Source organism: Eretmochelys imbricata, chromosome 1 (genome assembly GCF_965152235.1).
Source record: "Eretmochelys imbricata isolate rEreImb1 chromosome 1, rEreImb1.hap1, whole genome shotgun sequence".
Lineage (NCBI taxonomy): Eukaryota > Metazoa > Chordata > Testudines > Cheloniidae > Eretmochelys > Eretmochelys imbricata.
In genome coordinates, this window is record NC_135572.1 from 248501791 (window position 1) to 248514878 (window position 13088).

The 13088-nt window shown below is 47.8% G+C and overlaps 1 protein-coding gene across 2 annotated transcripts in view; it reads right to left on the bottom strand.

Moving 5' to 3' along the window:
- The window catches only part of CACNA1C (calcium voltage-gated channel subunit alpha1 C), a 709385-nt gene that overhangs the window by 15119 nt on the left and 681178 nt on the right, over window positions 1–13088 (bottom strand). For both annotated transcript variants that reach the window (XM_077827237.1, XM_077827230.1), the window contains exon 38: window positions 11550–11652. In XM_077827237.1, the coding sequence (XP_077683363.1) occupies window positions 11550–11652 (103 nt within the window). The remainder of the gene's footprint in view (window positions 1–11549; window positions 11653–13088) is intronic.

The following is a 13088-nucleotide window of genomic DNA, read 5'->3' on the forward strand; positions in this document are numbered from 1 at the left end:
GAGTCTATCATTGTTACCCTAAGTGAACTCCCAGGCCCTTACAACCAGATCAATATTGCCTTCTGCACCCCTTGCAGGTTCCACCCCCATCTGGTGCTTTCCAAGCCCCTAATGTTCTGTCAGACTAATGAGGGGCCCAGTTTTGTAAGCCCCCTGTGGACTTACAGTAGGAGTCCCCTCCCACTCCTGCCACAGTGAGCTTGCAGGATTGGACCTAACACCAGAAGCTCCTTTGGGAACTCCCTCCTCCCCAATGTTCTGCACAGCACTGTGCACACCATCAGCTCTTAATGAATGATCACGTTAAGTGACTTGCTCAGGATTACACAGCAAGTCAGTGTCAAAGTCAGGAATTAGAACTCGTGCGTTCTGATTCCCAGTCTCCTGCTTTAACCACGAAGACCACACTTACCTCGTTTGAAGCCAAGGCCACGTCTACACCACAAACTTTGGTCGACGCAAGTTACATTGGCATAAAGCTACCGCAGTTAGTATATTCCTTGTGCAGGTGTGTGTACTTGGCTCCTTGCGCCAGCGCTGCGTGTACTCAGCAGGAGTGCTTGTATCGATGCCCAGTGTGGTGCACCATGGGTAGGTATCCCGGTATGCAACCTGCCACCATCCAGGGTCCACTGCCTTTTGGGAAGTTTGAGCAATGCACAGTGGAGCCAAAACGAATCACCCAGGGGTGACTGGGCGCAAGAGGTCAACTTCCCAGTTTTCAACTGTCTCCATCCCATATTGTTATCTATAGCCCATAATTTTTGCACTTTTTAAAAAAAATCCCACGAACCCACACTGCTGCCTCATTCTCCACCATCTCTGACAGAAGCACGGAGCCTGCACAGCTCTGCACTATTGTCATAAGCGTTGAAAGCACAGGACGGACTATCCTCTGATAACTGCAGAGCTGTAAAAAGACCCAAGTCAGTGGGAAACATGATGATTTCACGGAGGACAGACTGCAGTGGAACACAGTGAGAACCAATGCACAGTTGTCGGTGGCATTCACGGAGCATCTGCAGACAGCGGAGCGTCACTTTTGGGCCCGAGAAACGAGCATTGATGGATGGGACCGCATCGTAACGCACGAGTGGGACAATGAGCAGCAGCTGCAGAATTTTCAGACGGCTCAAGGACACGTTCCTGGATCTGCCTGCTGAGCTTGCCCCAGCCCTCCAGTGCAGGTCACCAGAATGAGAGCTGCATGGACAGCGGAGAAGTGAGTGGCGCTTGCACTGTGGAAACGTCAGTGGGAAACAATTTTGGAACGGGAAAATCCACTGCGGAGGCTACTGTCATACAGGGCCATCAGTCGTCCCCTGCTATGCAGTACTTTGACTCAGCAATGTGCAGGCCACAGTGGATGGATTTGCAGCAACGGGGTTCCCAAATTGTGATGAGGCAATAAATGGCACAAATATCTCTATTTTGGCCCCATCACACCTTGCCACAGAGTGCATCAACAGAAAGGGCAACTTTTCTATGGTTATGTAAGTGTTGGTGGATCACTGGGGACACTTCACTGATATCAGCCTTGGCTACTCAGGTTACGTGCATGACGCTCACATCTTTAAGTAAACACAGGACTGTTCAGAAAGCTGCAAGCAGAAACTTTCTTTCCTGACTAGAGGATTACCACTGGGGATGATGAGATGGTAACTGGAGGACCCAGCCTACCCCTTGCTCCCAAAGCCGTATATCTCGACCGCACCAAGGAAAGATTCAACTACCAGCTCAGCAGGTGCAGAATGACAGCTGACTGTGCTTTTGGTAGAGTGAAGGGAGGCTGGCATAGTTTACTGACAAGACAGGCGCTCAGTGGAAAAAAAATTATTACAGCTGCCTGCTGTGTTCTGCGTAACATCTGTGAGGCAAAGGGGGAAAAGCTGCCGCCAGGCTGGATGGCAGAGGTGGAGTGGCTTTCTGCTGAGTTTGAACAGCCCGACATAAGGGCTATAAGAAAAGGCCTTGTGTGGAGCTATCCGGCCCAGGAAGGCTTTGAAAGAGCACTTTTACAGCAAGCCGCAAGTAATGTGCTGTGGTGTTCTGTGCACTGCCTGTCTCTGCAGTTTTGCAGCCTGCTAGGAGTTATGTGAGGTTGGGGTACATCTATGAATATAACACTGTCAATGCACCTATTCGTTTTGTGTTGCTCGTGGTACATTGATGATTATTACATTGTGCCTGTCACTGGATCTATGAGTTGTGTCACACTGTACGATAACAAGTAAGAGGAGGTTACTCACCTGTGCAGTAACTGACGTTCTTCAAGATGAGTGTCCCTGTGGGTGCTCCACTCCAGGTGTTGCTGCACCCCGTGCCTTCGCTCGGAGATTTTTACAGCAGTACTTGCACGGGCCGCACACTTGTGGTGCCTCCCTCACGTGCCAAATGTGCCTCAATAATATGCGCACGTGGTCTGGGCCCTTCAGTTCCTTCTCTACACCAGAGACAGCTCCAAACTCCGAAGTAGAGGGGAGGAGGGTGGGTAGTGGAGCACCCACAGGGACACTCATCTCGAAGAATGTCAGTTACTGCACAGGTGAGTAACCTCCTCTTCGAGAGAGAGATGTCCCTGTGGTGCTCCACTCCAGGTGACTGAAAAGCAGTATCTCTTAAGGAGGTAGGGACTTCGGATTTGGTAAGAAAGCTGTAGACAGGACAGCTCGGCCCATTCGAATGTCGGTCGGGGTCCTGAGTAAGAGCATAATGTTTAGCAAAGGTATGCTCTGAAGCCCAGATGGCAGCGTTGGAAATATCTGTGGGGGGAACGTTACGTAAGAATGCCACAGACGTTGACACAGATCTGGTGGAGTGTGCTCTAACAGAAGTTGGAGGATTCATCTTCTTTAGTTGGTAGCATAGGCGGATGCAGTCTGCTATCCAACTGGATATTCTCTGGGTAGAGATGGATTTGCCTGTGGATCGTTCTGCGATTGAAATGAAAAGTTTAGGGGAAGCCCTAAAGGGCTTAGTCCTATCCAAATAAAAGGACAATACTCTGCACACATCGAGCATGTGCATTGCTGATTTGAAAGTGTTCACATGCGGTTTAGGAAAGAAGGTTGGTGGATGGATAGGTTCATTGAGGTGGAAGGAGGAATGCACCTTCGGAAGAAATTTAGGATGTGTTCAGAGCGTGACTTTGTCTTTAAAAAATATAGTGTACTGTGGGTCAACATAAGCGCTCCAAGTTCTCCTACACATCTGGAAGATGTAATGGCAACTAAAAACGCAGTTTTCATGGATAGATGTGGGAGTGAGCATGTTGCAAGTGGCTCAAATGGATGGCGCATCAAGCATGTGAGGACGAAGTGTAGGTCCCAGGGTTGAGTGGGTGGTCTAATGTCCGGGGATAGGGTCTGGAGGCCCTTGAGGAACCGCTTTGTGATGGGGGGGCGAAGATAGTAGCGTTTCCCGTCTTATTGTGGAAAGCCATAATTGCTGTTAAATGTACCTTTACGGAGCTAAAGGAGAGCCCAGATAGCTTAAGTTCTAAAAGAAAGTCTAGTATTAGTGAAAGAGGGGTGGAAGCAGGAGCGGTTTGCTTGGCGGAGCACCAGTGAGTGAACCTAGTTCATTTATGGAGATAGGTGGTATGTGTGAACTGTGTTCTGCTATGAAATAGTACTCTTTGTACCTGTTCAGAGCAATTTAGTTCCTCATTAGAGAACCATTGATGAGCCATGCTTTGACGTCCAGCCATTGTTATGTTGGCGTGATTTAGTTTACCCTTGCGTTGTGATAATAGGTTCAGAAGGGGGTGGGGAAGTGGAATCGGCGGGCAAACTGACATCCTCGTTAAAAATTAGTACCATGCTTGTCTGGGCCACGTAGGGGCTATTAGTATGACTCTGGCCCTCTCCTCTCGCATTTTTGTAACACCCTGTGAAGAAGTGGTATCGGGGGGAATGTGAATAGGAAATCATCACTCCATTTGATGATGAATGTGTCTCCCATCGAGTGCTTTCCTAGGCCCACTCTGGAACAGAATTTCGGGCATTTTTTTTTGGTCACGGTTGCAAAAAGATCCAGTCATGGATACCCCATATTTTGAATATGTTGTATAGGATGGTATTATTTATCTCCCATTTGTGATCTAGGGGAAAAGATCTGCTGAGCTTGTTCGCAGTGGTGTTTAGTGAACCAGCTAGGTAGGAGGCTGAAATTTGGATATTGTGTTGGAGGCACCAATTCTAAAGTTTCATAGGCTCCGTGCAGAACGAGTGGGATCAAGCTCCTCCTTGTCTCTTTATATAAAACATGCAGGTGATGTTGTCAGTCATGATCCTGATGTGTTGGTTCTGGATGTGTGGGAGAAATTGGAGGCAGGTGTTGCGGACCGCTCGAAGCTCTAAAAGATTTATGTGTAATGAAGCTTCTGTAGGGGACTATAGTCCCTGAATGGTATGGTGTGCCATGTGAGCCCCCCAAACTGTGAGGGGAGCATCTGTGGTAATTATAACAGAGGGGGACTCCTGCTCAAATGGGACTCTGAAGCAGAGGTTGTGTGGAAGAGTCCACCATGTGAGTGAGTCCTTGACTTTGGTAGATATGGATAGAAATCTGTTTAGGCCATGCACATTCGGTCTGTAGTCAGTGGTCATTCAACCCTTCAGGCATCACATGTAGAGGCGTGCATTCTTGACCAGAAAAGTGCAAGAGGCCCTATGGCCAAGAAGTTGCAGACAGTTCCGGACAGTGCCCTGCAGGCTGTTTTGCAACTTGGCGACAAGATTCTTTATGGTGTTGAGTCTGTCAGATGGGAGAGATGCAAGTCTGGTTATGGAATCAAGGTGAGCTCCTATGAACTCTAGTAATTGAGTAGGAGTTAATGTGGATTTGTTTTTGTTTATTTGTATGCCCAGACCCTGGAAGCAGTTGAGAGCTTGGATGGCCTCCCTGAGAGTCTGTGCATTGAGCAGGCAATCGTCCAGGTAGGGAAAAATTATGACTCCTTTTTTCGTAGGTGTGCCGTTGCCACCACGAGAATGCAGGGTGCTGTTGAGAGGCCAAAGTGCAGAACCTGTATCGGTAGTGGTTTGAGCCTGTAACAAATCTGAGAAAACGCCTGTGGGCAGGGTGTATAGATACATGAAAATAAGTATCCTGCAGGTCGAGGGCTGAAAACCAATCTTGCTGCTCCTGCACTGGAATTATGGCTGTGAGGGTAACCATTCTGAATTTTAGCTTTTTGACGAATTTGTTGAGTCTCCCGAGGTCAAGGATGGGTTCCCATCTCCCACTTTTATTTTCTGTCAAAAAGTAGTGGGAATAAAAACCCTTTCCCCTGTGCTGATTGGGCACTGTCTCGACTGCTCCTATTTGTAGAAGATGTTGCACCTCTTGTTGGAGCAAGTGGTCGTGAGAGAGGACCCTGAAGAGGGACGGGGGGCGCGGGGGCAGGTGAGGGTGTATGGACAGGAAAGGGATGGAATAGCCCAATCGGATGACCTCTAGGGCCCATCTATCCATAGTGATGGCTCCCCAGTTGTGGTAGAATGGGAGTAAATGGTGACCAAAAAGTTGGATGCAAAGTATAAGCGCTGGAGTAAGTGGGAGGTCTTGTATATCCTCAGCTAAGGCTTCAAATCTGCTTATGAGATGGAGGGGTTTGCAATGGTGCTGATGTGGTGGGGCGTCGTCGCTGATGCCTGGGTCTCTGGCAGTGTTGCTGCTGGTGGTCGTATGACCTCTGTTGTTGTGTGTAGGCCGGGTATCGTGGGCGTTGGTAAGGCTGATACCTGTATTGTCTTCTTCTAGGTGTTGGTGCCTAGGGATCCAAGCATCGCTCTGGAATCCTTCATTGTGTGCAGCACCTCATTGGTTTTTGCTGCAAATAACTTCTCGCTATCAAAGGGAAGATCCTCCATGGTGTTTTGAATCTCACGTGGGAAAGAAGAAGAGGTAAACCATGAAGCTCGATGCATCATTATGACCATCGTGGTGGACCTGGCAGCTGTGTCTGCAGCATCGAGGGCAGCCTGCAATGCCGTGTGGGAAATAATCTGCCCTTTAGAGACTATTGCTTTGAATTGTTGTCTCTTGTCCTCTGGGATGTCATTAATAAAGTCCATGAGTTTCCCGTAATTTCTGTGATCATATTTGGCCAGTAGGGCCACGTAGTTTGCCACTCTAAATTGTAGTGTGGATGATGCATAAACTTTGTGGCCGAGTAGGTCGATTCTTTTGCTGTCCCTGTCAGAGGGAGTGGACTGGAAATGCTGCTGTTTGTTCAATTGGTTAGCTGATTCTACTAACAGTGAATTTGTTGCTGGATGCGTGAAAAGGAATTCTGAGCCCCTGAAGCGGATATAGTATTTCCGGTCTGCCCTTTTGCAGGTAGGGGATATGGTGGCTGGGGTTTGCCAGATATTCTTGGCAGGGTCCATAATGGCTCCATTAATGGGTAGAGTGATCTTGGAGGAGATCAAAGGTTGTAATATGTCGGTCAGCTCATGCTGAGTTTCCGACACCTCCTCCAGAGTGATCTTGAGCTCATTGGCCACTCTTTTGAAGAGGTCCTGAAAATGAGTAAAATCATCTGCTGTTGTTGGGGGTGGGGGCATAATAGCCTCTTCCGATGAGGTGGATTAATTATTATTATTTTGGGAGGGTTCAGGGCCTCCTCATCTGCATGCACCGTTGCAGGAAGCTCCTGTCTGTCTGTCGCAGAACTGTGGATGGGTATAGAAGGAGATCTAATGTCACCTCTGCGTGGGCTATATCGGCTACCGTGATGCCTGCTGTAGGACCCCCATGGGTTCCAGTAATGCCATTGTCAGGGGAAGGGCATGGGTGCTCCCATCCACCAGTGTCCATACCAGGGTGGTAAGTCCCTGGGTCTTCTTGGTCCCATGCTAGTCGGGGTGTGAAGGGGGGAGGAATGGTATGGTGAAAAAACTCCCTCCACTTTGTCGTCCCCATTACTAGAAAAGTGAGAGGGAATAGGGGATAGCTGTCGGTGCTGTGCTGACGGTCCCGGTGAGAGATCGGTACCAAGTAATGGAGAATGTGGAGTTGGTGAGATTAGCAAATCGCTGGAATGAATAAATTGTGGTGCCATGGTAGAAGGATCCAGAATATATAGCGCTGAGTGTGGCGGGGGTGCCAAAGGGTCGGCCGGTGCCGATTGTTGCAGCACTGTATGCATAGTCATAAGTGGCTGAGATGTCGGTGCCGGGACAGCAACCATACTTGTGCGCATCACAGGCATGCTCAGCTGAGTAGGCACTGAGTCCTTTGCGGTATTGTGTGGTGCTGTATTAGAACAGGCAGGAAACTTTAAGCCCTGTTGCCTTGGCACCGGAGTGGTGTGTACCGGCAGCAGCTGGGGTACAGACAGTGCCGGAAGTGCCCAGAGCGTTGTATGTGTTGAGCCACAGAGCGGTCGGCACCGACGAGACAGACCTGTTCGGAGACCATTTGGATGCTGGCTGGTCTCTGTGAGGTGATGAAGCTGGCTGTTTTTCTGTTTTTTTCTTCTCCTTCGTGGACTTAGGAGGGCTCTGTCTCAAGTAGGACTCCTGACCTGGGTCAGAGGCAGGTCTGTGGGACTTCTCCATTAGGATTAACTTGAGTCTCTGTCCTTTTGTGCCCTACCCTTCAGTTTATTGCAGTGGACACATTTTTGCGGGACGTGGGATTCTCCCAAACAGCGAACACATTGAGAATTGCCATCAGAGATAGTGATGGCTTCTCTGCACGTCGTGCATCTCTTAAAACCTGGCAAGCCAGGCATAGTATAAACTGTCTCGCTGACAGAAAAAGAATGGGAAGGAAATTTTTTTTTTAAGAGAAGGGGGAAATGAAACTTATTTGACTAGAAAAGACTACATAAACTGTATAAACAACTAATAATCTATCTAAAGCAAGAACTAATTGAGCGAGATTGCTGAGCTTCGTCTCAGGCTGGGGATGATAGAAAAGGAACTGAGGAGCCCGGGCCGTGTGTGCGTGTTATTGAGGCACATTCAGCGCATGAGGCAGGCAGTGCACGTGTGAGTACTGGTGTAAAAATTTCCAAGCGAAGGCGCAAAGGCGCACCAACACCTGGAGTGGAGCACCCACAGGGACAGCTCTTGAAGAAGAAGTAGTGGTTTCAGAACTGCTATGGACTTTGCATCGTATGTTGTGAACTAGTAAAGATGAATTATTTTCCAAATAATAGAATTTTATTCAGTAACAAAAGCTGTGCAAAGAGAAATCTGTGCAATTTAAAAGCAAATATATTAAAAAATGAATACATGACTGGAATAGAACTTAACAAGGGATGTTCATTTTACCTACACATACAGCAACCGTGGCTTTCACAGCTCAGCATAGGTGAAGCTGTGGTTGTCTTTAATGTCCCTCACAGTGGAGTGGTAGGGGTAGGGATGCGGGCCTTGATGCTGCAGGGAATATTGAGGGAGCTGTAGGGAGATGTTGCTTGGAGTTACCCAGGAACTGCAAAGGGAGGTACCCCAGGATTGTTGAACCTGTAGGTCCACAAGAGAGTCTTCAGCATCTGTGTTTGCTACTGGAGAAGCCTCACTATGTCTGGTGCATCTCCCTCTCCACTTCCTGCTGGGAGTCCTGGGCCTTTCTCCTGTCTGCTCTTTCCTTCTCCAGGGTCTCTGCAACATTCACCCTTCAGGCTCTGTGCTCACAGTCTGATGCAACATTGACTTGCAGGATCTCACTGCACTTGTCATCCTGAGTCCTCTTCTTTCTCCTCCTTATCTGGCTCAGGCATGCCAGGTGTGTGTCGGGGGAGCCCCCTCAGGGCTGCAATGGCAGCAGCTGCAACAAATCATGGAGTTACCGCTGTCAGTACAGTCACAATGGAAAGTGAAGATTCAGAACTCCCTTCCCTGGCTCCCCATAAGATTTAAACAAGACATGCTTACTGTCACTTCCGCTTCGAAGTGCTTGTGCACCGTGCCACTCAAAGCACCAGTCACGCTGAGAGTGGCCTGCCTGGGTGACAGAAGTGAAAAGGGAATTTCTTGGCTGCATGAAACTATGAGTATAGGGCTATGGCACTGAATACTGGCACCACTGTCTACAGGCAGTGGTGATTTTAGGTGATATCTCCCTCCTGAGGGTATCAAGGGCACAGAGAGCACAGCTGTTGCTGGCATCCTGAAGTCGCTTTGGCCCATATGCTCCTAGCCTATGTACTGCAATGGTGCCAGCCTAAGTTATCGCTGACTGGTGTGGGAAAGCGTCCTATGGCAGAGGAAGAAATAAAACTGCCATCCCTAGAAACCTTTGGCAGGGGATTGCAGATACTGCCAGGAAAATTCCATTGAGATTTCTCAGGAGGATTCAAGGGACACCTCTGTGTTCCCAAACAAACCGCTCCACATGCTCTGCCTGCCTAACTCTCCAGGGGAATGAAAAGTAGATAAAAATGCTCTCTCTCTTTCATGTACCGCTACCTGTTCTAGCACAAGTCAATTAATGAAAAGTTGATAGCTACATCCTGTTGGATTGGGGGCCCCATCAGTACATCATTTCAATGGGAAATACAATTACACACTTACCCGAGCTTTCTTCCCCTGCATGGGCTCGCCTGTGCCTGACTGCTGGGACTGACTGGACTGCGGTGGAGACAAAAACAGGTCCTGGCTCACGGCATAGCAGGACCCCCGGTCAAATGTTCCTCTTCCTTCTCCTCCTCCTCCTTGCTGTTCATGCAAGGTGCTGGTGACTTAAGCTCCTTGGAGGTCTCTACAGTGGTCTGTGGGGTGGAGGTAGGCTCTCTCTCAAGTAAGGCATGCAGCTCTTTGTAAAAGCAGTAGGTCCGCAGCTCAGCAGCAGATTGACATTCTGATATTCTTGATGCCGTTCCTTCACTTTCATGCAGCACTGCCACTGATCCCTGCATACCCCTTCTCCTGTGTCCCCTGTGTAATCTGCTCAAAGATGTCCACATTTCTACAGCTGGTCCATATCTGTGCTTGCACAGCCTCTTCTCCCCATAAAACCAGGAGATCCAATATCTCCTGTCTACGCCAAGCTGGAGCACATCTGGAGTGGGTAGCTGGCATGGGCAGCTGGACAGTTGCACGCAACAATAGAGAGCTGCTAGGTGTGCTCGCCAAGCTGGACAGCCAGGAGAAGACATTTCAAAAATTCATAGTGCTTTAAAGGTAGGGTTGCCTTCTGGTCTCCACTGACCCCTGGGCAGTGGTGTTCACAATTGTGACCTGAGTGGTTCGTGTCGGGCACTGTGGGACAGCTGCTGAAGGACTGGTAGGGTCAACATAAGTAATGCAGTGTCTACACTCACACTTTGCCAACCTCAGTACATAGACCCTGGCGCAAAGCTGTTCTGGGAGGGGATGTTACTGCAACGCTGGAATGGGGCACGTACATTGGTGGGAGACAAATGTAAGTGTAGACACGTGCACAACTAGGTCAATGCAAGTGACTTATTTGCCAGTTAACCTGACATTGTAGTGTAGACCAAGCTTAAGGAAGCAAAGTAGCATTTTTCCCCAGGAGATGATTAACCCATAGAACAGTCCGCAGAACGAAACAGTACAAGGAGGAAGCACAAAAGAGTTTGAGGCTAGGACAGATGTGAACGTCAAATCCTGTTTTTGGTTCTATGTGCTCTAAAATGGGAGATGGATTAGGGGACCCGAAGGTTGGTTTTTACCTGAGAAATGCCTCTGTTTATGGCCAAGATCCTTGGTCAAGCTGTCTTAGCACAGGCTCCAAGGACTTAAAGCCACCTTTGTAGCTGATCCCCTGAGCCTGAGGGTAAGAAGGGGCTGACTCAGCCCCCAGCGTAATTTAGAACAGGATAGGTTACAGTTCTATTGGCCCAGGATTGCAAGGCACTCTCAGCCATGTCCTCTATTACCTCCGACAGCTAGGGAGGCCAGTACTGGGTGGTGCTTATATGGCCAGACCAACTCCATGCTACGTTTGGACTCCCTTACACAAGGGATCTCCTCAGCTGTCCTTTATGGCAGTTCTCCTCCTGCAAAGGTGACAGAGTGGGGGCTAAGGATCTAGCCCTCTGGACTGGCCAGTGATTGTTCTTTGGCAGCATCTTTTCTCGATCCTAGAGTGGTCAGTAATTTTAGGCTGCTACCCCAGAGCCTATTTGCTGCCCTCTGAAGGTGCAGATTTACAGCTTTGGCACATATGCCACATTTCCCCCTCTTTTCCTGACTGTTATCTGAGCATTCAGTAGGGCTGCAGCTTTAGTTGCAAGATCATCTAAGAGGGAATTCTAGGAAAATTACTAATAATCAGAAATGATACTACAAAGGTACCAGTTGCCTGGATGACGCTTAGCTAGAAACATTGTACTGTCACTCTGAGGTGTTATTCCTTTCTACACATTTACATTTGCTTCCCATGCCAAACACTCAAAGTGAATAGCTGGAATCATTTTATGCATGTGATCTCCATATGTCATTTTCAGACCTAGTAAATTTCAGCATAGGTGTCATCCATCTACACTCCCAGTCACATGCATGAAATAAAACCACATGCGTCGTACACATTTTTTGAGATTAGGAGGTGCAGCCTGAACAGGTTACCTTCAGTTTTGATCCTCAGTGCTGTTCTGACCAACGCAAAGAGGGTGGCATTAAACATGACAGTCCCATCACTGTTCAGTGGCATATTCATAGAGACTAGGCGCTAAGGGGTAGGGAGAAGAAACAGAACAATCATGCAGTCAACACACACTACTCAGCAACACGTTTTTTCTCATGCCCCCACACCACCCTCCTGACTTATCACCCCTCCCACCAATGCGGGCACAGTCCATGTGCTTGGTTACCCAGATAGGAAAGGATGCTTCATATCATCATAACAGTAGAATGTGTTTGCCCAGAGGCATATACTATAGTACCTTAATGTGGATAACCCTTTCTAGGCCAGGACATACTTCATCTCTCCACTTTCCCCAGAAGCAAGTGGGCATGTACCCACAATGCATCTACGCAGACTGGTATTTATTACAGTAAAAGCAACATTTTACATTTATATGGCATCTTTAATTCCTAATGACTGTGAAGTGCTTTGCAATCTATAAGGAATCACTTTGCCCACCACTGAAATGTAGCTACCTCTGGTGCAGAGCTGTTTAATAGATCACAGAAACTCTCCACCACCTTTTAGGACATGAAGTTAATACCATATCCTACTGCAACTGCATGGAGAATTTTAGTGAGGCAGACTATAGCTGTCTAAATCAGAATGTGGATGATAAACTCTAATTAACATCCTTCCCCTTGTGCCAGATGATCTATAATGACACAAAAGCCTTGATTTTACATTTTATCCTAAAGGTGGGACTTTCACAAACACTTTGCCCCCAACACCTCCACACTGGGCATGGTTCAGTGCTGACTTGGAGGGAAAAATGCCAGCTGCTGACTCCCCAGCTCCACTTTCTGCAGTTACTGGGTTTCAGTGATTCAACCAGACCCTGCTTAGCAAGAAAGATCTGGTAAAATAACAGGCTGAAGTGATCTGGTTGCAGCCACGAAAAGTAATGTATTTCTGCCCAAAGCTTTGTTATATTCTAAGACTGATAATAACCAGCTACAAGAGGAACATGTCAACTTTATAAGACTCTGAAGAAGGACAAATCTGTCCATAGATGAGAAAGGAAACACTAAGGCTAGAAACAGATCTGTCACAAGGGAAAATCCTTTCTGATGACTGGAAGCTTTTAACTAAGGAACTGAGGAGGAAATTTTCACACAAAGATTCTCCTCCTCTCCCATCTCCTCTTATTTCAATATGTAGGTAATACTGCTGTTTAGTCTGTAGACATTATTTAAGGAATGATAACTCATCCCAGGTGCATTATTAGGTACAAGGAAAAATCTAAAAGCTATTTCCCCTCCCCTGTTATTTCTGTCTATCCTTCAGAGACCATATATAGTGTATCTATTTATCTGTCTCTACTGCATGCATACATCATTGATATTTGAGGACTACAGTTATCCAAGAGCCTTATTAGTGATATGGCTAATGGATTCCCACCAGGGCACTGAATTCAACTAGAAACTGCCTGCCATCTCTCAGCAGAAGAGCCCTGGGGGAGGTTACTCCCATCTGAAACA